This window comes from Vanellus vanellus (assembly GCF_965231255.1).
Source record: "Vanellus vanellus genome assembly, chromosome: 3".
Taxonomy (NCBI): Eukaryota; Metazoa; Chordata; class Aves; order Charadriiformes; family Charadriidae; genus Vanellus; species Vanellus vanellus.
In genome coordinates this window covers 24865426-24888694 of record NC_138907.1, presented here as the reverse complement: position 1 = coordinate 24888694, position 23269 = coordinate 24865426, and the positions used below count along the sequence as shown (strand labels likewise).

General features: G+C 37.2%; 1 protein-coding gene across 1 annotated transcript in view; it reads right to left on the bottom strand.

The window, feature by feature from the left end:
* Window positions 1-23269, bottom strand: part of USH2A (usherin) — a gene marked incomplete at its 3' end in the record, with an annotated part of 409152 nt that overhangs the window by 353281 nt on the left and 32602 nt on the right. Inside the window, exons 3-8 of the mRNA XM_082480510.1 lie at window positions 19052-19187; window positions 17809-17872; window positions 14862-15156; window positions 13384-13568; window positions 10321-10542; window positions 8935-9028 (exon numbers count right to left, since the gene is read on the bottom strand). Coding sequence (XP_082336636.1) covers window positions 8935-9028; window positions 10321-10542; window positions 13384-13568; window positions 14862-15156; window positions 17809-17872; window positions 19052-19187 — 996 coding nt within the window. The remainder of the gene's footprint in view (window positions 1-8934; window positions 9029-10320; window positions 10543-13383; window positions 13569-14861; window positions 15157-17808; window positions 17873-19051; window positions 19188-23269) is intronic.

Sequence of the window (23269 nt, the reverse complement as noted above, 5' to 3'; positions counted from 1 at the left end):
CACCCTGTAAGTGAAACATAAGGCCTCCTATGGCCACATACGTGATGTTGTACAATGCATCTGAAATATCAGCACTTCTTAATGTGCATTTATCTCATTAATTTTTCAAGAAAGAAATTTTAAACAAAAAACGTAAATCTACGCATATTTAATTCTGTCAAGTTATATTTTACATGTGACACCAATGCAATACTAGGATAGCAGGTGCATTGTTTAAATAAACACCTAAACAAACTATCTTGTTTTCTTCAATTATTTTCAAATTTATTAGATACAAAGACTAATGATATTCAAGTACTTAACTAGCTTAAATCCAAACCAGTAAAAATATCTAAGTAGCTCAGGAGCACCTCAGAAGCTTTTTTTTTTTTTTCAATGAACTTACAATGTTACCTTCTAAGTAGAGCTTTGTGAAGAATTTGAAGTTGTAATAACTTCAGTTAATAATAGACTCTACGAAACTTCAAGGGGAAAATTTATTGTGCCTACTGGTTCATCAAGAACTAAAAATAAATTAGATTTCTTAAACTTAATGAACGGATAGCATTTTGGACACTTATGTTCTCTTAATGGTGAACAGTCCAACTAGTTTTTATGAAACTTGCTCAAAGCACTGGAGATGTATTTGTTTAGAAAAACTTTTTTTCTAATTTAAATGGTGTTACTAAAAGTCCATTCCCAAAATACTGGTGCCTCGTTGGATCTAACAAAATATATTGCAATTATAATGTCCATCTTTCAGAAGGAATTTAAATGCTTCAAAGTAAGTTGCTTCTGTAAAGTATTTGGGCAACTACTTTCTTCTTAAGTTCCAGAAGTGTGCTCATCTTTCTTCGTGTCTATTATTCCAAGCACTATTACAATTATTTAGGCCCAGTATGCCTGCATCGCCTATACACTGATCGTTAGGAAACTACACTGAATTTTTGAAACTGTTTCGTTCACAGTTGATGCTGGGAAAACATCAACTGTGAGTTAAATGAGAAACTGAATCAGAAAACATAAGATTAAGATAGTCCAAAAGTTGCGGAGCAGTCACAACTCATAACAGAAGCAACTTTGGAGACAAAATGAAAGCACACAAATTTATCCGCTGAAATCTATTTTTAATAAATTAAATTAACAGTAAGAGGTAAGATAACAATTGCCACTACACCTTTTTGCAATCTGTTAAAAACAAAACAACAGAAAACCCACACCAGCACCACAGCGAGAGAAAAAGGAGGTTTCAGGATGAAAATTAGCAGGGCTTCACTCGAGATCTTGAACTCTGACCTTTGTTTATCAGAAGAAGCCTAACCGTGATTATTCCAGTTTAAATACACCAAGGGGAACGCCTTGACCATAACTGTTACACAAGCTACGCAGCTTAAACTTATTCAAGTCCTTCCCTCATTCACATTCATTCTTCCTCTCTGCAGTCACCCCCTTTGTCTCTAGTTGAGGACAATCAGCATCACACAGCACCAGCATCACGAGACCAGGGTTCGTTCAGGCATTGCACAACTTGGGAAGTGCAAGAAAGAAACGCGAGCTCCCAGCCAAACCATCCCACCGATGCAGCTGCCGCCTCGCAGCTCGTCTACAGAAGTATGTCCACCTTGACAGCAGAGCAGTACAGGAATCGCTACCACCCTGCCAGCCCTGATTTTCAATTTGTCCCTGGGCAGCCGCATAGCTGCTGAAAGCATTCATCGTTTCATTTCAGATTCAATCTTAGATCCGTTACTCATGCACACCTGTGCTTGCAGCTACCGTTAAATGACACACAAGCACTAAAGAGTAAGAGAGAAAAAGATGGCATTTGATTACATAGCATAGCATGGAGTCTCTTTGAACTACCGTGTCTCTTGTATGGTGACTTTTAGAACTTTGACAAAGATTTTTAAAAGCCTTGGGGGAAAAAAAAATAGTCATTCAAAAGTTGGCAACGACTGTGGAACAATTGCTGTTCTAGTAGTTGTCACACCTGTATGCATTAAATATGTGTACTGGACCCCCACAGTGTCCTGCTGAGTTTGTCACACCTTTATTAGGTTAAAAATTACATTTAACTTCCAGACCTGCCGCGTTTAACTTTCACTTTTGGTACATATGGCAATCTTCAGGTCTCCATTCACCAAACGTAAACTCTGTATTTGTCCCAAGCGTAGTTGTTGAGATTTTTCAAAGGTATCAGGAGATTCAGGTTTCAATTCTTGGCTACCATGTGTAAAACGGATAGGTAAATTCCCAAAAAGCCTTTGACAAGTCTGAACAAGGTCTAGCAGCAGATTTACAAAGAATGCTATTTCTTGACAAAACAAGCCTTTATCCATAACCGTAAACCCCACAAACATGCAGATGTCCTTGTTCTCAGTTATATCTAGGCTCTTCAGAAAAAACGTTAAATACATGGCTTTCCCTATGGACAATAACATACATGTCCTCTTGATCAGAATTGTTCGCCTTCTGTGAAAACAGTTTTCTGAGAAAACATTACATGGAGCCAGAACATCAAAATGTCTAGTTCATCTTGGCTTATTCATTAGTCTAAAATTATGATTGTAAACTTATTTCCAATCATGAATTCAGGATTTTTTTTTTTTTTTTTACTAAAATTTTTATCAGTACTTGCCTTCTCAAAATTTCTGAGTCCAGCACATTTATGGAAAGATGACCAGTGACTTCAGCCTAAGCCTTTATGTGCCAAATACCTTATTAGTCACTCAGAACGCTGAAGACAGTACCTCTGAAGAAACAGTCAACAAATATTCAAAGAAATACTTCAGGAGGCAACGGTAACAATACTTTAAGACTTGCAATAAGTCATCATCAACCAGAACCTTCTACTCCACTTCCAAAATATCCCGCTGCTTGCCTCTGGGTGGCATACTTTTTTTTTTTTAATGTTATGTAGAATTTTTTTTTTCTTTTCCTAACCTCTGTAGGAGTTCCCATCTCACACCTGTCAGTCAAAATTCAGTTGCAATAACCAGTGTACACACACACACCTATAATACGTATATTATACATATGCTTCGATAATATTCATATGCCATGAACAGTACAGATTTAAATATCTGCTGAAGTGAAATAAACGCTACCTTCTCAGGCATTTGGTTTATCACCCAACCATGTTTATTTATGCTGCCCTGTAGATGTTGACTATAATAGGATAGTTAATCACATACTATTTTTTCCTTCCTACAAGATCCCAGTCTGTACCCAAATGGAAAGTCTGCTTTCACTCCATTTAGCTTCATTAGCCAAATAAATATGGCTTCTAGGCAATATCTATTGCAGCGTAGCTTAGCTCTACTCTGAAGACAGTTGTCTGAATGTCCCCATGGCTTTTCCTCAGCACCCTCACTACAGTATTTGACTATCTATCAAGACCGCACGTTAGCAGATATTTGAACCATACCTGTTTCTTGCAAACTCCCCAAAGACCAAAGAGCTTTTAAACTCAAAAAAGCTACGTTTCATTAGGGGAGGGGGAAGCTAGAAAATTCTAAGTGACTCCAAGTGACTAAGGAAGGCAGAATAGAAATGAAGTGTCTTATGGGGTTCCATCATAACACTCCACGTACCTTAAAAGGATGCAATGTAATTTTAGAAACTAAGCACAGCCGCAACAGGTGGTTTACAAATACTGTATGCCAAATAGCATTCTAAGAAAAGATACCACTGCTGCTTTGCAATAGCGAAGCGACTGACAAAAAAACTGACTTGCAAAGAACATAAGATCTACCATTCTGAATGCCAGACTCCAATAATGGGACACAACTGAGATGTCCACCACTAGCACAGATGCTGTCAGGCAGCATAATATATATTCCTATTCAACTCCTCTTTCCTCCATGGTTTTTTTGGTGAAGTTATATGAAGCCACACTAAGTCAAACAAAATCAAAGCTTATGGAACCATACTAATTCTGACAATCAGGCTGCTCAGTAAATTAATCCACACTTAAATTCTCCAGGATTCAAATTCAAAGCTATTTTCAAATCAGGCATCCAACTCCCTCTAACTCCCGTTTAGACTCCAGCCTTGCAGGACTTGTATAAAATAAAAGAGAGGGAGAAATGCATGTTTTGCAGCTGATGAATTCAGCATGCGTTCTGTTTTACCAAAACTCTTGACTTGCTCAGTATATTAAATAGTAAGAGATCTTGTGTTTATTTTTCCCTCTTTATACTTTGTCTACTTGGAATAAGCCTTTGAATTCCATTCTCCTGTAACATTAGCATTAGAAAGTGCTGTAGCCACAGTCACTAGGTATTCTAAGGCTGATTTCACTCCTCTGAGGAACCTATTGCACTGGATTTTATTTTCTTTTTAATAATAGTTCCACTGGGGTAAAAGAAGGGAAAAAACCCAGATTGGCTAATCACTCAGGCACTTCTATGGAATATGTGAAAAATCATAGAAAATCGATAAATATATGCGGCACTACGATTTACAACAGCTACTTCCAACAACAGTGAAGAACCAGCCCAGTTGTGTCTCAGTTGTCTTTCACATTAAATGAAATAAGTCCTGCACAGTGGATAAGCCCCTGAAAATCATTTTCAGACTGGAACAGCCTTCTCAATTTCTGAGAGGTAACAATGGCTAGCTGCCATCTGCCTACCTCTTAAGTAAAACTTACAAACATCAGATCAAAAGGTATAAGGGATAACAACCACTTCCCAGTTCCTTCAGCCTGTCATCACCTGTGCAACAAATCACAAGGTATCTGAGACTGCAACAAGTTCTTTCAGTGTTTCAGCAATGCTGTACACAAATTGTTTTAGAAGCCTGGATCTTTGAACTGTGAAATTACACCAGTTTTCCAGGGATGGATCCATGGACAGACTTCCACAGACACGTCAAAAGTTATCTAAAGTTTTCAGGCAGGTAAGACTACTCAAGTAGGTGCCTTTCTGCCTGCTGTTTCCTAAAACTCCAGACAACCATCTGCCTGCTTGATTTCCTTTCTTTTTATTCTGATATCACCAGTTTCCTCCCAGGCCTATCATCTGGACACACAAATTATGGCACAGAGCTTCCCAAAAAGTGCATTTTTTGCTAGCTTGCTTGCTTTTGCAAGCTAGAAGTCTTTGTTATTAAGTGAGTGACCACTTACTATAGTTAATATTTACAGCTCCTCAGGTACTATGTATCATTAATTCCAACATGCGACATGATGATACAGATTGGCCTTTAACTAAGGTTTACATAGATTCTTCTGTAGCAACATAAGAAGTCTTATTTATGCAATTCCTGGTAAATCAACAATGCCATATCCAGTTTTCAGACAGCAGATGTTTAAAACCATTAATTATTTGCATGGAAAACTCTGAAGACCTGAAGCCTTTACTGTATCCAGTCACACTCTCACTTCCACTCATACCCTCTCAAGCATTTATCACAGTTGCTTTATTTATTTTAAATTCTATTTCCTATTATTATTTCTACAATTATTCCTGTATATTTTGCCATTACCTTTCTACTAGGTTGTGTATGACTGATTTAAAGGAGGCTCTGAGGTTGTAAGGTAAGGCTGACCTTGTTTGATTGTCTTTTTTTCATGGACTGTTTCCAGTTTTTCATGTGACATCATGGAAAGTTTTTGAACATACTATTCACATATCTATAAATTTGTCTTTGCATATAAATGTTACCAAAATCTGGACTCTGCTCTTGGTGCCTCAGTTTCCATTTATAAAAGGCCGAGCTATTTCCCAAAGCAGGACAGCATTTACACAACAATTTGTAAATTGAAAAGCTGAACATCTTTTTCATAAGATGAGATACAAGCTCTGTGAGGATTTATTTGCTCTTCTTTCTTAATCTGGTCCCTCAACATCTGCAAGTCATTCTTAAGCATTCCCTTCTTCCCATCATCTCAAATTTCATAGACCATATTTCTTCATCAAAACAGAACTCGGGGAAAAAAAAAAAAAAGAAATTCCATTTGGTATGTCAAATTTCATAACATGATGATGCAAATAACTAAGATTTCTATTTGTAATGAATTATGCAAATTTTTTGTTTCTGGCGTTGCTTTGCTGTGCAACAGCTATCCAGGTGTATATGCCAGATAAATTCAGGATGGTAATTTTAGTTGTATTAAGTGTATATGTGACAAGGACATACTCTGCAATATGTTAAGAGCTTGTCAAGAGACCTCTGATTTCTGGTCCAAGATATGAAATAACAAAAGCCACCTTATACCCCCTCAGTTGTGGTGACTTACTGGTAGCACAGGACAGAAGTTGAAAAATTACTATTTGCTGACAGTGTCATTTCTTCTCAAAAAACATTTGCTTTAACCCTGCCAAAAAAGTTTATCTTTGGAAAGTTCCTTCATCAAAAGCTTAATTGAATCCAAATTATTAATAGTAATAATGAAAAAAAGCCTAATTCACTGCAGTAGAAGCCTGAGAAACACAGGTATAAGTCTATAAGACAGAGTTTTATCAGTGTCAATGACAGTCAAAAATCAGGATGGATTTTGTTTTTGCTTTTAAGTGTTTGCCTTAAGAAATAAACAGCCTTTAAGCTTTTTGCGTTTCATGTAAATCCTTGAAAAAATTCGAAGTAGTTAGTGATCTATTTGCAAATATTAATTCCATTTTATTGCTACTTCTGTTTTATTTCATATTTAGTAGATACTGACTTGGTCATTAAAGAACAAGGAAAATAACTAAACAACATCCTTATTATACTCTGAATGAATATGGTTAATTCAAGCATTTCAATTATAGTTACAATACATATATGCCAAGTCAGAAATGTGACACTCACTGGAACAACCCATTAACATTGACAGAAAATATCTGATAAGGCAGATACATCATTAAAATGTATTTGGTTTGTTTTCACAAGGTAGCATAAGTCTTGCAGGAGTGCTTGGTGAACTTCCAGATCTTATTAAATATTTATACTTAATCCCTACAAAGTAACATTTCACAATGTGTGTTCTAATTAAAGGGACATTGTCAGTTTGAATTTTTTTTCTAATTTGACCCATCTAAAAACTTTGAATTTCTGTTCAAATCCCATTTAGACTGTAGATCCCACACTAGAAAACTTAGAACCCCTATGAAATTCTTCGAAGATCTTTCACGTGATTATAAGTGCACTATCAAATGCTCTCAGGTTAACATTTCCTGCTCTGTTCTAGCAAACACCAGCTGCATGGGAAGGGTTTGATGTGAGGTTATTCTCCCCTTTGCTACTGCTGTTTCTATTCTGTAACCTCCTCCTAATTTTTAGAAAGCCTACTTCCAAAAGGCATAAATGTAGCAAGCAATACAACATATACTTATGTCAGAAATCTAACATTCAGTGGGATTGTGCTATTCATTCCTTTGATGTAGCTCATTCTTCATTAACCTCAATTTCTTTACTTTTTTTTTATTTTTGAGATAAATAATCGATCTAGGGACAGAACCTTTTCTTTGAGCAAGTTTTCTTAACTCATACATCACAGTTCTGCTTTTGCTAAGTTGCATGTGAAAAGCTTCCAAGAAAATCAGAGGTTGCACAAAATAACTGTGAACTGGCACCATTATTCTAAGCTCTCCTCTACATATTTCTCTAGAAGACCACAACTTATACTGAACAACCCCATTTTGGTTTTCCTATGGCCAAGCTAGTAGGAAAATTATACTTTTGCAACTTGGTAAGTTTCAACTACACACTACACTAACACAAAATCCCTCTTTATTGAGAAATATTGTTAAGAGCAAAGCAAAGCAATGATAACATTTTCTAGATTGTCTCTAGATTTTTTTAACACAGCCTTTTAATTAATTCCAAGAAATTTAACCTTAATAACTATCTGAAAATACAGAGCAGTAAAAAGAAACATTAAGTTTGTTCTTTTATTAGAACAATCATGTTGCTACTACAGATTAAAGATAACCAAATGTCATATATGACTCTAAAAACTATGGGAAACTGACATTTATTGCTCTCCTTAATTAAATAAGTACAAAGCTTGTTTTTCAATGTTTTAAAAAGCAACTACCCAAACCACCGGTTTAGATCAAAATATGGAATAACCTCCCCCCCCCCCCCAAAATAACTTCCAAATACATATGTACAGCCATGTCTCAGTACTTTCTTAACTGTGCTCAACTATTCAAGAGACATTTAAAATCAAGTCCAAAATGTTTTAACTCTTCCTATCTTAGACATATTTTGTAAAAAAAAAAAAAAATGCACTAAAAGATCTCATTCTTAGCTGAAGTCAGAGACTGTGATCTACAGATGTCCCAAGTATCAGTAGGTTAATCTATGTTAGTGCTTTACATTGGATTAGGCATTCAATTTTGAAGCAAATCTCCAAATTTTCTGCATTTACTGTACCTTGATTTGCATTATGGAGCTCTTGTACCACTTGAACTGTTCCCTTTCAAATAAAACTAAACTGGAATCTGAACCCCAGGACTATGCCTACTGCACTCCATCTACTGAATGTGTCTGGAGTCCATAGGACCAGACTAGAACTACTGTAGTTAAAAGAAAAAAAAAAAAACAAAACAAAACAACAAAACAAAACCCTGAAGCACATCTGCTGTGAAATTGGGTCTTCAATACCTTTTCACCCTACAGATCATTTGCTAGTTGCTACAGCAAGTAGAGCCATAACCTTTATTAGGTGCTGACAATCTAAATTCAGGTTTGCAACTAATGTTTTAAAGTGGCATACTCACCTAACAAGAAATCAAATTCCTGAACACAGCACTCCTAATGGTCTGTGGTGGAATGGCTTTTGGCGGGGGGTGGGAAGTAAGGGGGAGTTTCTTCTTTCCTTATTTAATACAAACCCTGCTATGGAAAGTCTCCCTGTAAAAGCTAAGACAACACTAACACACAGACACACGCTTTTTCCCAGGACTAAAATCCCAATTTTGAGGCTGTTCATAGGTGACATAGACAGACAAAGGAGTAACTAACATTATTTCCTTCTGTGTAGCTTTCCTTGACGCACAAGCACCTATACGGTTCCATAGCTGTGTCGCAATTATCAGCATGGCCATAGCAATTACACCTGAAAGAACAATAGGTAGTGAAGAAAGAATTTTAACATGGAAACACATCTGTCCAACAACATATGACATGGTCATGAAGGCAATTTTGTGTACTACATAGTCTGGTTCTTTATTAAGAACAAACACACATCACCAAAGAGAATGTTCTTAAAATGCAGTAACCTACAAGAGACTACTCAACATATTTTTTAAGTATCAGCAATTGCTTTCCAAGAAAATATAAACCAGCAGGTAGTAGAGCTACTGTTACCTTACATAATATGTAATGAAAACTATATTTCAGTATAACATTAATATGTAAAACTTTATTTAATAAATGGCAATTATTCATCAATATTAAGCCTTACAGTGGGACTACAGTTTTTCAAGAAATCTTAACTGTATCAAGCATAATTCTCTAGTTTAACCCATACTGATCTCAGTTAAAATGTCCCTTTCTTACTAAAATAAAATCTTTATAGAGTATTAAATAATAGGCAATAACCGTCCCACTCTACCTGAAGGGCTGCTCTTCTGGAGGCACAGCATAACTTTGCAAACTACAGCTGAAATAATTCTACTGTTACACAGTCACCAAGTTTGTATCTGTTTTAGTAAAAGCATTATCATAACACATCTAAATCAATAATCAAAACATATTAGTAGCGTAGAAAATTTTAAGGTAAACAAGACCTCTAATGGGGTGCTTTCTCTCAAAATGAGAACTACCAAAATAATTTCAGGAATAATCTGCACCATATGCTTCTTGGAAACTATTTCATTGCCAAATTTGCATATTATTTACAGGGAATAATTAGTCCTTTCACAAGATAGCACACTTATATGCAATAAAGTTGTCAGTCACAGATAATGTAGCACTTTTACTGACAGCTGCCCAGTTTTAAAAGGACAACTATAGCTAAAACAAAGAATGAGCTCTGCATTAAGACTGTTAAAAGTCTTGTCCATTAATTGCCATGTCTGGGAATCTATAATGAAATTTGGAAGAGCTACTGAAGTAAAGCACAAGCCATGGTTTCAATCATAAGCCTTTGCTTAGAGGCATTGGTAATTCCAAGGAAAAGACTGCTTTTGACAGTAAGCATAATTAATTTTAAAATAACATGTGAGCAAATGTTTTATAAGAAATCATTTCAAACTTGATGCGCTGCTTCAGACCAAAGTCCCTTCTCAGTCATAAATGTAAAAGCAGAAAAACTTCATTAAAATTTAGGCAGGTCATTATATACTTTGCACAGCTGTAATAGTCAGGAGGCAGTGATAGGTGGGGGAAGAGTTCCATAACACCTACCTTCCGCTGACTGTAACTTCATTAACTCCATAATATCTATGCCTAAAATTTACCCAAGACTCGTTAGTATGATACTGGCCATGGAGATGAATCCTCACTTGTGTAGCTTTTACAAATTCTTGGAGAGATGGAGTATTGTAAAAGTCATTGTAACCAGGTCGGTGATTTGGTTCCGGGGTAAGAACACTAAAAGTTAGATTACCACGGGAATACGGTGTAAAGCTGTTTAAATAGAGAGGAAAACAAATGAAAATCAAAATATCACATATTTTACAGATTCTATCTCCCAATATTCTTTTTCTCAGAGAGGGTCTCCACTTACTTGTATATCAGTTTTTTGTGGTTTCTGGGAAAAATTCTTATGTCGGTGGATTCCCAGTCACCAGAATTCAAGCAGGGTAAAAGAAATGTCCTCTATATGTTTGTTTTTCCCCAAACTGCCATGCTCTTCTCTGGACACTAAGTTTCCAATTGAAACTAAAGCCTCTCAAGGGCAACTTCCAAATGTGAAGTGTGACTGATACAGTGTCATCTGCACTAAGTTTTCAAAACGTTTAACACAACATCTTTGAGAAACATGCTTGAACTATGTGTTAAACGTGGTAATGCATGGTGATTAACATGCCCATGTTGTTAATTATATACCTGCTAAACATATATAAAAAACATACAGAAACAATTAAATTTTGAATTCCAGAGTCATTGTAATGTATCATCTCATTCGATGAGTGAGCAGAGTTAGAAAAACACACCACCTTCCAGTGAGAGAACTGCAAGAGAATTTAATGGAATGCAGCAGGATTGAAAGTAAACTGTATATTTAAGGCCAAGAAGGGGAAGAACAGTACTGAGAATTCAAGCAAAGTCTAAGTAAACAAGTATATATAAACTGCACCACAACTTGGTTTGAATTATATCTCACGTTGATATATTTACTAGGCAGACTAACTATAAGAAGAACTTGCCTCTGCCAGAACTTCCCTCCACAGAAAGTTAGATAAAATGTTTTTCTTCCGTGACATAGAGAGCTGTAATGGAAATGTTAAAACGGATACAAACAGCAGATGAATGACACCAGCTTGGTATGGAAGCACCAGAAGGAACAGCAGAAGGACTGTAAGGCTGATATCACCTAGATAAGCAGGTCATCAAGATCTTAGGGCACCTACACACAGCTTCCCAGGAAATCAGGAAAACAAAGGAGATCTAAAACAAGGGCCAGCCAATATTCAGACTAAGCAAAGACTCAAGCCTCTGACAGGGGGATAAAGGACAGTGAGCAACTCCTAACTTATAGAGGCAATACAGAATGAAGAAACAAAAACCTTAATCACTTTCATCTCCTAAAGGATAAAAAAGAGTCCATTCAGTACTAGCATGTGGTCACCAAACCAACAACCCTCACCTCAAGGCATGGTAAAGGTTTCAAAGCCAAGGTCAATTGCCTCCCGTGTAAACTGAAAGAGTCGTGGCTAGACCACCAGGATACAAGCACACTGGTTGTCTAAATCCTAGACAGATGATTTGGACTTGTCTTGGCACTGACAAGGATGCGGGTATGAAATAGACACAGAGAAACCAGTTTTGTTTTGCAATTAAATCACCTTCCCCTCCTATAAAAGTCTCAGCAGTCAGCTCTGCTACATTGCTGACAGAAATTTGGAGCATTGTTCCAACAGTAAGTTCTCCTTGAGTACATAGAATACTCACCATTACAGGATATATTTCTTATCTTTTAAACAAAGCTTTCTGTACATCAGCTGTACGCAAAATCATTCATTCATATCACTTCTTATCATCATTTACATTGTAAATCAAGGGAAGAAACAGTGCTACTCACAAAACACTTATGGAAAGAGTTCATACTTAACTCCTCAATTCTTTTTAGAAAAAATACAAATACACATTTCTGGGCTGAAAAGGGCATTACACCTCATTTGGGTTATTTATCCAAGAATATTTGCCTTACTTGAGAGTAAGCCCTTCTGTACTCTCTGCTCCAAGGATCAGCAATAAAGCTCAAAGTCTTTTGCTGAAAACTGGTGTAACTCAGATGACCTTATGCTCCTCTCCTCAGAACAGTGAACTCCTGGAGAACAAAGATGCTGACACTTGAAAAGTCTTAGGAAGGTAGCAAAAGTGAAACAACAAAAAAAGCGAAATGCCTACAGCACCTGGTACTGTATTTTCTCACCGATTTCCAGCCAAGTACTAAACAAGGCTAATACTGAGTCACATCTGAATTCAGGCAAGAGGTAGTGCATTTGAATATATATAGTGGTACAGGTTCAAATATATACCTGTACATACATGCATGTGCATGTGTGTAAAAATATAATATATATTAACTATACATGTTATATGCTGTATTTATGAAATATATATTGTATACATTATATATTTTTATATTTGTACATGCTAACTGTCTAGTAAAAAGGCTTGCAACATGTTTCTAAAATGTAATAATGACCCCTCTTGCCCTCTTGCCCCCCCCCCCATTCTATTTTTGTTCTTCCTTAGAAAGTTTAGAAAGCTTCAAGACACAATTTTCAACCCATTTCTTACATGTTTTGTATGGTTAGTAGTAAGGCTGAATGATTGGCTTTTGTGCTTTTGTACTTAAATTTGGCCTCTCTTCTAAGCTCCAGAACAAGTTGCGCTCTCAGAGACCACAAGGTATACTTTCACATTCACTAGATTGTTTAAAACAATCTGTTATATCACTACCTTCCTCCACTCTCCATCTCAATATTCTGTAATTCTACTGACAATAGCCCCTCAAAACACAAGCATGTAAAATTTCAAAAGTCCAGCTCAAAAATAACAGAGGAATCAACTGTGTCACATTCCTCGATGTCTGAAATCAGAAAAACAACCAACAGACAACCATTTGGCAATCTTCAATCGAAAGGTCAAATTTGGGATCTTTTATATACTCAGTAGCCCATAATAAATGAGTATACCAAAATAAAAGATCGTATCTCATTGGGACATAGAAATGAATTGTGTCAAGATGCTACCTGTTCAAAGAATCTGTATTATGCAGATAATACCCACTCATACCTAGGAAGCTGGAGACAGTTGACAGAGTCTGGTTTTTCCAGAGATCCATTGTTATCCATTCCAAAAATACTGCAATTTTTAGCAAAATACTGCCAGTCTTCCCAGTTTAGATCATCTCTTTTTTTCCTTTCAATTCTTATTGCTTCAGGGTGCGGGCTAAAGAACTGCAGTATAATATAGAATACCTACAACAAATTTGTAAACTGATATTAATGGCTACGTTGTAAAACAATGAGAATATAAACTTTTTTTTCCTTGTGACAATATAGTCTGCTTTACCACTCACAGACAGAAAAAGAACCAATATTTCAGTCTTCAGATTCCCAATTAAAACCAAAGATAACATTTTTTTGTTAAACAAGCTCTTTGATCTCTCGGCCATTATTACACAACAACTGAACTGTTGCATTAGAACTCCACTTTTTCTTGAAGATCATTTGAAAACACAGTACAAAGTCAAGTCCACGATTTGTTACAGTAATATTATTTTGGCAAAATTGAAGGACATAGCTTTGTATTGCCAAATATTTGATGATTTTTTTTTTCCCCGATAACAGGTAAAGTTAAAAATTTTATTTCTTTTTTTAGGAATGTCCCTATCTTTAGCTTGGAATCTCATCAAATACCCTGTGTTGTATGAAAGAGCACTTCCCCCAGCATAATGCTTATGCAGAAATGTGTGTGACAAATAAGCCAAGTCTTAGAACTTCACAGGCATTTGAACTCACATTTAACTAAGTCTTACTTACGTAGCTAAAACCTGTCACCATATTCTTTCCCTTCCCACCATTAATGAACAAAAAGAATAAGAGAGAAGCTAGCAAGAAAACAGAAATTCTGTAGGGCCCCTATTGTGAATGTAGCCCCACCACTGCTATCTCCTTCCTTCCAAGACACTGTAACACTCTTAAACAGCATAGTGAAGTGCTAGACACAATCTGGCCTCTTCAGTAACCTTGCCTACTTATCGTATTCTCCTTCCATATTCCTCAGGAAGCTAAATTACCATCTCCAGAACATCTACAAAACAGAAATCCCCTCTGATATGTCAGCGTACCCCAGACATGTTAAATTCCATTTGACTGCGGTCAGCTTTCTATCAGAAGGAATAAAACAAGCACCTCAAGTTTTAATAGAAATTAAAATTAAAGTCGAAATTTACAAAAGTAGAGTTAAAAGAGCAACAAATTTCTAAATATTGGTGTCTTCACACAGGATATCCACCCTGGTATATCTGTTCTAGATTAATGCTTGTTACAACAACCAAAGCACAACAAAAGAGAACTACAAGAACTGTAATGCATTCTGTTGCCTTTTGCATTGTTTCCTGTTGATAAAGGAAGTTTTCCTCCTGGTCCTCTGAAAGGATAACATCTTAAAGCACAAGGTTTGAATTTCCTCAAAATTGTAATGAAATGTCTACAAAAATATTTTCCTAGTTTTGACTTAATAAATAGCAAATGTAATATTCTCATTACCTGATACTGTCCATTTTGTAAATCTATTGTGATTGAAACACCATGATCCAGACCTGCAGTATTAGCAAAGACAGATGAAATCCAGGTGGTCCCAATGTCATCGTCATTGATGTAATACAGAGGATGGGCTTCTGCATCCAACCTCAGCACTCTGTCGTTAGTGGTATCATCTGCACCATTAGGGATGCAGTACCTTTGTATCAATGGGTGCACCCGAGGATGACTTCCAGGACAGCGGCACTCAGATTGGGTATGCAGATGAGGAAATTTTCCAGAGAATACTTCCAAAATGTCTCTGTCACAGCATATAAAAAAGTAATTACATATATGATAAAAAAAAAGGACAAGTGCTGCTTTGTGCCTCTAGGCTCATAGACTAAACAAAATTCAGCTTACATTATAGGAGAAGCCCTAAAGGCCTGGTTTCATCTTGCATAAACGGGGCAATCAGCTGGGAATCAGGCCACCCAGGGTCCCTACGTAATCAATGGTAAGCAGCAGGCACCTTCAGAAGGTGTCTGTGAAGAAGCACTCTGGAGTTGCTTTCATCGCTCCACAGACATATATGGAGCCAAGGGAAATGAGCTCCTTGTTGGGATGTCTAAAGGTAGGTAGGATGAACCCAGCCCTAGATGCAAGGATTTTTCTCCCTTTCTCTTAAGATTTTATTACAACATCATGTCTGACTCCAATCAGTGATCTGGACACTGGTCTTAAGCATACCATAGCATTGGCACACTGCCTGTAACCACAGATGAGTTGAACGTTTGCACTCAAATCCTCCAAAAAGCCCAGCTTGAACAATATCACATTGCACCGTAGAAAACCCGGATAGAAATATTTTCACTTTTAACTAACTTTAATACTAATACCCACTTTCTTAGCTTCCCCAGTCTGTGATGACTAGTTGCTTCTTACAGCCCACGCCAAAGCCATTGAGTCACTTTAGTTCCCTCTGACATCAGCAACTGACATAGATACATAGATAGGTCGGTAGGCAAGCAGATAGACATATGAATGACACGAGGAGGTTGTCTAAACCTTTGTCTGCTTACTTCCGGTGTAAAAGAAGGATTTTGTGAACTTAGAAGATACTGGATCTTTAAATTAAAAAAACTCTTATTGTTCTATTTTCCTACTTTATCAGTAAGAACGTAATTCTTATATACTGATTAATCAATTAAATAATTGCTAGCTTCCACTACAAATTCCACAGTATCCAAAGTTACAGGATCTTTTAGACAGCCAGAGACTTAAATTGATATGCAGGCGAGACTTTCCGTCGCAGTTTATATCATTATTCCGTCACAGATAAACATTTTGAACCAGGTTACTTTTGGATACAAAACCACATCTACAAACACATCATTATCATAGAATGCTTAGGGTTGGAAGGGACCTTAAAGATCATCCAGTTCCAACCCCCTGACTATGGGCAGGGACACCTTCCACTAGACCAGGTTGCTCAAAGCCCCATCCAGCCTGGCCTTGAACACCTCCAGGGATGGGGCCTCCACACCTTCCCTGGGCAACTTGTTCCAGTGCCTCACCACCCTCATAATGAAAAATTTCCTCCTAACATCTAATCTAAATTTACCCTCTTCCAATTTGAAGCTGTTACCCCTTGTCCTATCACTACATGCCCTTGTAAAAATCATTAGGTTACAACACTTTGTAAAATACCTTATCTTTCAATTTTTAAGCTTTATTCATTTCACTGACTTAAATTGTAGTTCAAAGGATTTGACAAGCATTGCTCTGAAAGAATACAACCAACATGGTTTTCATATAACTTGGAATTCAGATTCATAGTAATACTTTAAATTCACAGGAGATCAGTTCATCATAATGTCCTGCAGACAGCTGAGCTCCTAGGAAACTGCTCTACATCTAATTGAAAGACTATCATTAAGTAGCCTTAAGGTCTGCAGTCCGGAGTGTCATTGTGTGTAGCCTACCCAGAAGCACCACGCAGACAAATAGGACCTGACTACTTCTGGCCAGCTTGAATTGACTAGATTAATCCAGTATGAGCTGGATAACAAAGGTAGCATTTCTTTGTAATGCGCTAAGAAGGAAGGCTGGAGGGCAACAGAAATTGCAGCGGCAACCCTAATTGGGCCTCAGGAATGAAGGGATTCAAAGCAATTGCCCAGGGCTATGTGGGCTCAGCTACAGAAGTCATTGGCAGCTTATGGTGACAATCAAACATAGAAAGCAATGAACAGTTAAGACAATAGGCACCTTGGGGTAGGGGTGTGTGCATCAAGAATACCTGACATGGATGTCTGATACCATAGGTAAGTTGAAACCAGACAAAAGGACCTGCTAAGCATGGGAGCCAATCTCACAGCCACAAAGCCAGTGTGTTGACCAGTTGGTGTGCCTGTCCTTTTAATGTGGATCACTGGTATTTCAGTGATCTAAACCGGACTGGCCCACTGTGCTCCCTTCCTCACCCTATAGTTTATACATGGAGCTCTGGGAAAGCTTGGCAAGTCTCATCCAGCAGGACTAAGCTTATCAGCACACACTATTATGTCAGAATTATGATAACACCTAGACAGTTTATAAGCACTGAAATCTAGCAACTGGATCTACTGCCTGCAAGAACACTTACTAAGTCAGGTTGGAACAGGGACAACAATAACAAAGACAGCACAGGTTTATTACTGAGTGTTGAGTTTCACTACATATACTAGTACATATACTAGCTATATTTAAGCAACAGTTCAAAAGCAAACCACAATAAATCGTTGAATTTATTTTAAATCAAGATTTTTTAGATTAAAAGTCATCTTTGAAATGAGGTTCAGTAAACTACATCATAAGCAAGCATCTAAAGGAGACATTTGAAAAGCACTATACTTGGGAAATAAGCATATTGTTATCTATTGTTTTTTCCCACCACACTCTTATTTTTTTTACAAAAATAAAGATTCTTTACCTGTTTGTAAGTGCCACTGGGTAAAATCGAAAATCTTGCATTCTTCCAACAAATTGCTCTAAACCTAAGAAAATACAGTATAAATAAGTAATCTACTAAGCAGAAGGCAGCTTTGCGCTGCATGAGAGCACCTTTAATTCAGCACTCTGAGATCTCTCTTGCACAATTACCCCTCCTGAATGAAACCATCTTGGACCTGGACAAAACTATAGAGGGCAGTGACTTAATTTTTTTGATAAGAAAAGAATGATTTATAATAACTTTATAAGAACATTTTGTACCTATCTCTTTTCTGATTAGAGAGGTGGCACAAGGATCGGCTCATTAGACAGAAGTAATGAGCCAGTCCATGTGCCACCTCTAATTAGAGAAGAGATACAGTAGGTACAACTGTACCTATCAATTTATACAATAAAGATAAAAAGCATTTAAAAATATTCCTTTCTTTTAAACGTTTATTAGTTATCCAGTATTCAGAATCAGAATCACAAGACACATTTCCAAATAGAAGCTTTAAGAAATGAAGCACAGAATGACTTACTTGCCAAGAGCATAATAAAGTTGTTTAAGTGACATATAGTTATATTTAGCAGTTAACTTCAAATTGTGGATGTTCCTGAGGAGCCATAGTCAGTGTTCTTACATCTGCAGAGCCAAGAATTTGTGTAGAGCCACAAAACATCCCCCAGCTGTTCTGCAATGATCATGTCATGCTGTAGTACATATAAAATTCTATATGTAGATGAAGAGTAATGTTATCAGGCACTACTAGAGGCTGAGGGATTCTCATTCTGCTACTGGTTTCTCTGAGTATTGATAGAAGTGAAGATCACAAACAGCCAGAAATCTTCAGCTCTATTCTGGACTCTGGAGAGGAGTGTAGTCTAGTGGCCATGCACAATCCCATTCTGAAACAGTTTCATATATTTACTCAGAAGAACTATGATCATAAATTAATGGAATGTGTTACTTTACATAACTATGTTTTGGACAATGCCAGAAAACCTACCTATATGCTGTAACACATAGAATAAATTATGATCCTACACGATCATCTACCAAACATCTTATCTTTCAGCCAATCTTTTGTGAAAGCTAATTGTACAACACGGAATTTTCTACCTCAAGAATATATTACTTTTCAGCATTTAGATAAAATGACTCACACGTGTTGTTTAACCACATCATGCACATCTTATTTTAAATATTCCAGTGCATTCCACTCAAATACTACAAGATTTACCTGCGAAGCTTTGTCCAATTTGCAATGTACCATCAGCATCAGTATCTGCAAGCGTTCCCACCAGAATCCTTGAATCAAAAGGTGTGTTGTCATCTTCCCAGCCATTCAAGAAGAAACTAATTCTGCTGTGATGCACCTATAGAATTAATGTAAAGGGGCAAATACACGCTTTGTTATGCAACCACTTTGATCTCTACACATTGGGTCTATCACTGATTAACCGCTAACATTATTTCAACCCACTTGCTGCGCATATTTATTTTCAGTGCTCACTGAAAGTAGTTACCTGTTCTGTCCATCCATTAGCAATCCAGTTAAGACCATCACTCAAGATGCACAGAGTATAAAATTTCTACAGTGGTTAAATCAAAGAAGAAATTACGGTACAGTGATCTGGTGGGGAGGGGGAAGAGAAGAAAAGAAGGGTCTGTTTCACAAGTTACAAGGCTGGTTACAGCTACATCACCACTTCAGGCCATGGGCACATGTTACAGCTGTCAGAGCTCTTCTCATACACATCAGCTCATAGAGGCCTCAGGGGACTATCTACCATACTCAGGATAACCAAACGCAGCACATTTCAGCCAGGTCTCTAACACCCCTCCAAAATGCCTCCCTAACCCCAGCATGTTTCTGTCTACAAGGGCTGAAGGGAACGGTATAGGAACTGGCTACATCTGCTTTACACCCAGTGGGTAATTCCTTTACATCAAGGGAACCCTTGGCTAGGAATATGCACTCAGCCAGCACCCTGGGGTGCTGTTTTCTGCAAGCGTTCCCTTCCCTGCCAATTCATTTTAAATTTGAGCTAACCTTCATAGAAATACTTTATGGCATTCTCCCAGGTCCACAAAGTCACAAGATGCCGAGCTTTTACAAAGTACTTTTTTGTATTAAAAACCCTCATGTCTAGGTTACATAAAATTAGAAAAAGTTTAATAATACAAGAGTGCCCTTCCACCTTACATCTTATGAAATTCAATACTCATTTAAAAAATACAGCACATACAAAATAAAAACTGGAGGCATTGTGGCGATAGTCAGCTTCCCATTAATGAAGTTAATTATAGAAAATAAGTTCAGCTTGTTCAAAAGTTTTGAACTCTGTGGAACTGTTTACTGAATAAACTTAATCTTATTTTTTTCACAGTCATTTATTTGCGAAACTAAAATTACTTGAATTTTAGCAATAATTAGTTTGCATAAGGCTTATTTCACACGAGTTTGGTAGCCTTCTGATTTTGAAACAACTTTTTGTTCTTGCAAATTTACAGAGCGTTATTTTCATTTTGCGGATAGAGATGCCTGGTGAATCATGTCTACAGAAGCCAAATAAAACTAGAGTGCTTTAGCCTACCTTGATACCCATGCTAATCAAAACAAAATAAACCCAGAATAATTGCTTCCATAAGAACAATATATATGCAAGAACAAACAGAAGGTTTACAAGCCAAAGTAATTTGTTGCAAAGAGCAAAGCCAGAACCTGAAAAAAATATCAGTTTGAAAACCACAATATGAGCACTCACAATGCTACTCCACCAATAAAGTCTTTCAAATTTCAGACCAAGATAAACAGACACAATTATCTATAAATCTGAGCCCAGATGATCAGCATCAGTGCCTCGGGCAACATGAGTTTATCAGTATTTCATGAAAGAAAATATGACATAAGATGGAGGGGTTTGTCTGGATTTTTTTTTTATTATTATTTAGGGTTCATACAAAATTGTACAGATGAATTTTCATCCTTAAACTGCACTTTCAAACATATACACGCACACTGAGCTGTATTGCCATTTCCAGATTTAGTCAATATTTTCCAAATTTAGACAGGAATTTTTATTGCCCTTCCACTGATGGAAATTTGAAGGCTATTATCATAATTATTAAGCCTTGAGATTTGTTCAAAAAGCTATTGCATATGAGTTTCACCGCTCAAAATACATCTCTCCATTTTAAATTATCTTTTGTGTTGACACATCAATGACCCAAATACAACAGTTTTTTATTTAATTTTAATTCAAAGCCCTCTAAACATCTGATGCCCTATTTGCAAGAGCCTAAGTATATGTGTATATGGTGGTTACATTGCATTTTTTTTTTCTGCATCACATTTTTTACAGCCTGTTACTGTCATTTGGTGTTTGACTGTTATCATCATAAAAGATACAGGCTTTTCTACTTTGTTATTTGTAGCATTATCTCATGTTTTACAACATCTTTGCACAACATGCCCGCACATGAAATATAACTAGTGAAAAGTTCTCAGCGGTATTAATGCATAAAAAAGAATGTGGTTCCATCTCTACTGTCTTTACCCAGCCAAAAGCTGATGAACAGCCAATTTTCCTTTATCACATTAGCACAGCCATGAGGGAAACACATTTGTTCTAGTCAGCTACACTAAAGATACTATTACCAATCTAACATATACATGTTTTATATCAGCAGTATTCTCAGAGTATGAAGGAGCCAACAATATATTAACACTAGCATGACAGTTTATTTAAGAAAAGAAAATTGTCTCTGTAGAGGGACAGAAGTTAGAAATGTATGGCTAAAGCTCAGTGTCACTGGTCTAATAAAGGTAATAATTCTTAAGCTTTCTTTATAGCAGGTAACACTCCTGTGGCAGCTCTGTCATATCATTCAAATAAAAATGTTGTCTTTTACAAGTTTAAGAGTACCTTTATTTTTAGTCAGATATGAAGCATGTTTCTGCTTTCCTGTTTTCACTGTAAAACATTTGTAAGTGGAATTCAGAAATGGGCGCGCTCACCCCCATCCGCTCCTTGCAAACTTGCAGTCTCGGCTGCAGCTTCTACAGGACCCGATTCTGCCTGCCTCAGTGGTAAGCAGAGCGCTTGCCTTCATGCACCTCCTGCTAAAATTAGTGGGACTATTTATGACTTAAGAGTGACAGAGTTGGGCCCTAAATGACCAGGTATTTTTACTTGTTGAAAATAGGTGACTAACGACAATTTTAAATCTCCCTCCCCCCCTCGTGCCCCCCCCAATCTCTTTGTATTAAATAGGATTTAGAATAGTTGGGTTTAATATAGCACATCCCCAAGGTAGCCCTAAGCACTTTACAATGCTGAATTGGATATCAGTAGTGCAGTGACTGTGTAAGGCAAAGGCAGCAGTCATTATGCATTTGGCAGTAGCTCAATGTAATGATCCCCCTGCTGGTTATTAAAGGGGGTATGAATATCTGACATGGGAGGAAAATGTAGGAGGGAAACCATGTGTGGTATAAAAAAATCCCAGCGGCTCTCCACTGTGGGAGGAGAGGAACGTCTCAAAGTTTGGTGTCAGTTTAGACTAAGCTAAATAAGAAGGAAGGCTGGCATCGAATCGGCTGTTTGATGTAGTTATTTAAGGTCTCCTGACCGTTAGGCATTAAATTGCATACAATACCACAGAAATAAAAGATGAATTTCACTCTTGACTAGGACAATAGGATTATTCCCCTGTTGTCTTTCCTAATAACATTCTATTGGAATTTGCCCCAAGAGAGTAACAGGAGATGGGTAGGAAAGGCTGGCCCCATGGTTGTGCAGAGCACAGGACCAGAAGCCTGGGACATCAGCGCTCTAATCCCAGCTCTGAAGCCATCTCTCCCTCCCGTGCTTCCCCATCTGTCAAATACTTAGCAAATCACCTCACAGGGAGGTGGCAAGGATTAGTTACTAAGATAAATTCACTCTGCAACTACATTAGCCTCTGCCAATGCAGAGCCTAATACCAATTCCAAGCAATGGAAAATCCATTTGATGGTAAACCGAGATGGTGAAAGATATCCACAATCTTTCCTCTAATAGCATTCTTGTTACGATCCAGAAGAGTTTCAAAGACAAGAGGTCCTGGGCCAATGAGCTGATAGGCAAGTTCCTTCAGTGCATCCCGAATGAAGCTCTTATGGTCCTCCGTCACAAGCAAATGGCCCATCAGAGCCAGCAATACCAAATCCAACCACTTCCTACCTAGGAAAAAATCCCTACGGGTTACTGTAGTGCAGAATGAAGGAGGACACGCTGAAGGATACGCAACCACTTATAAAATGAGATGGGGACAGAAAAGGCGTTACAACTGTATTTTCTCACCTAAAGATCTGTTCTACTCTAGACTCTACCCATGAAAACATAACAACGAAATGTAACATGAATTTCGCCACTTGGTTTGGATCAGCCAGAGCTGTCACGTAAACAAAAGC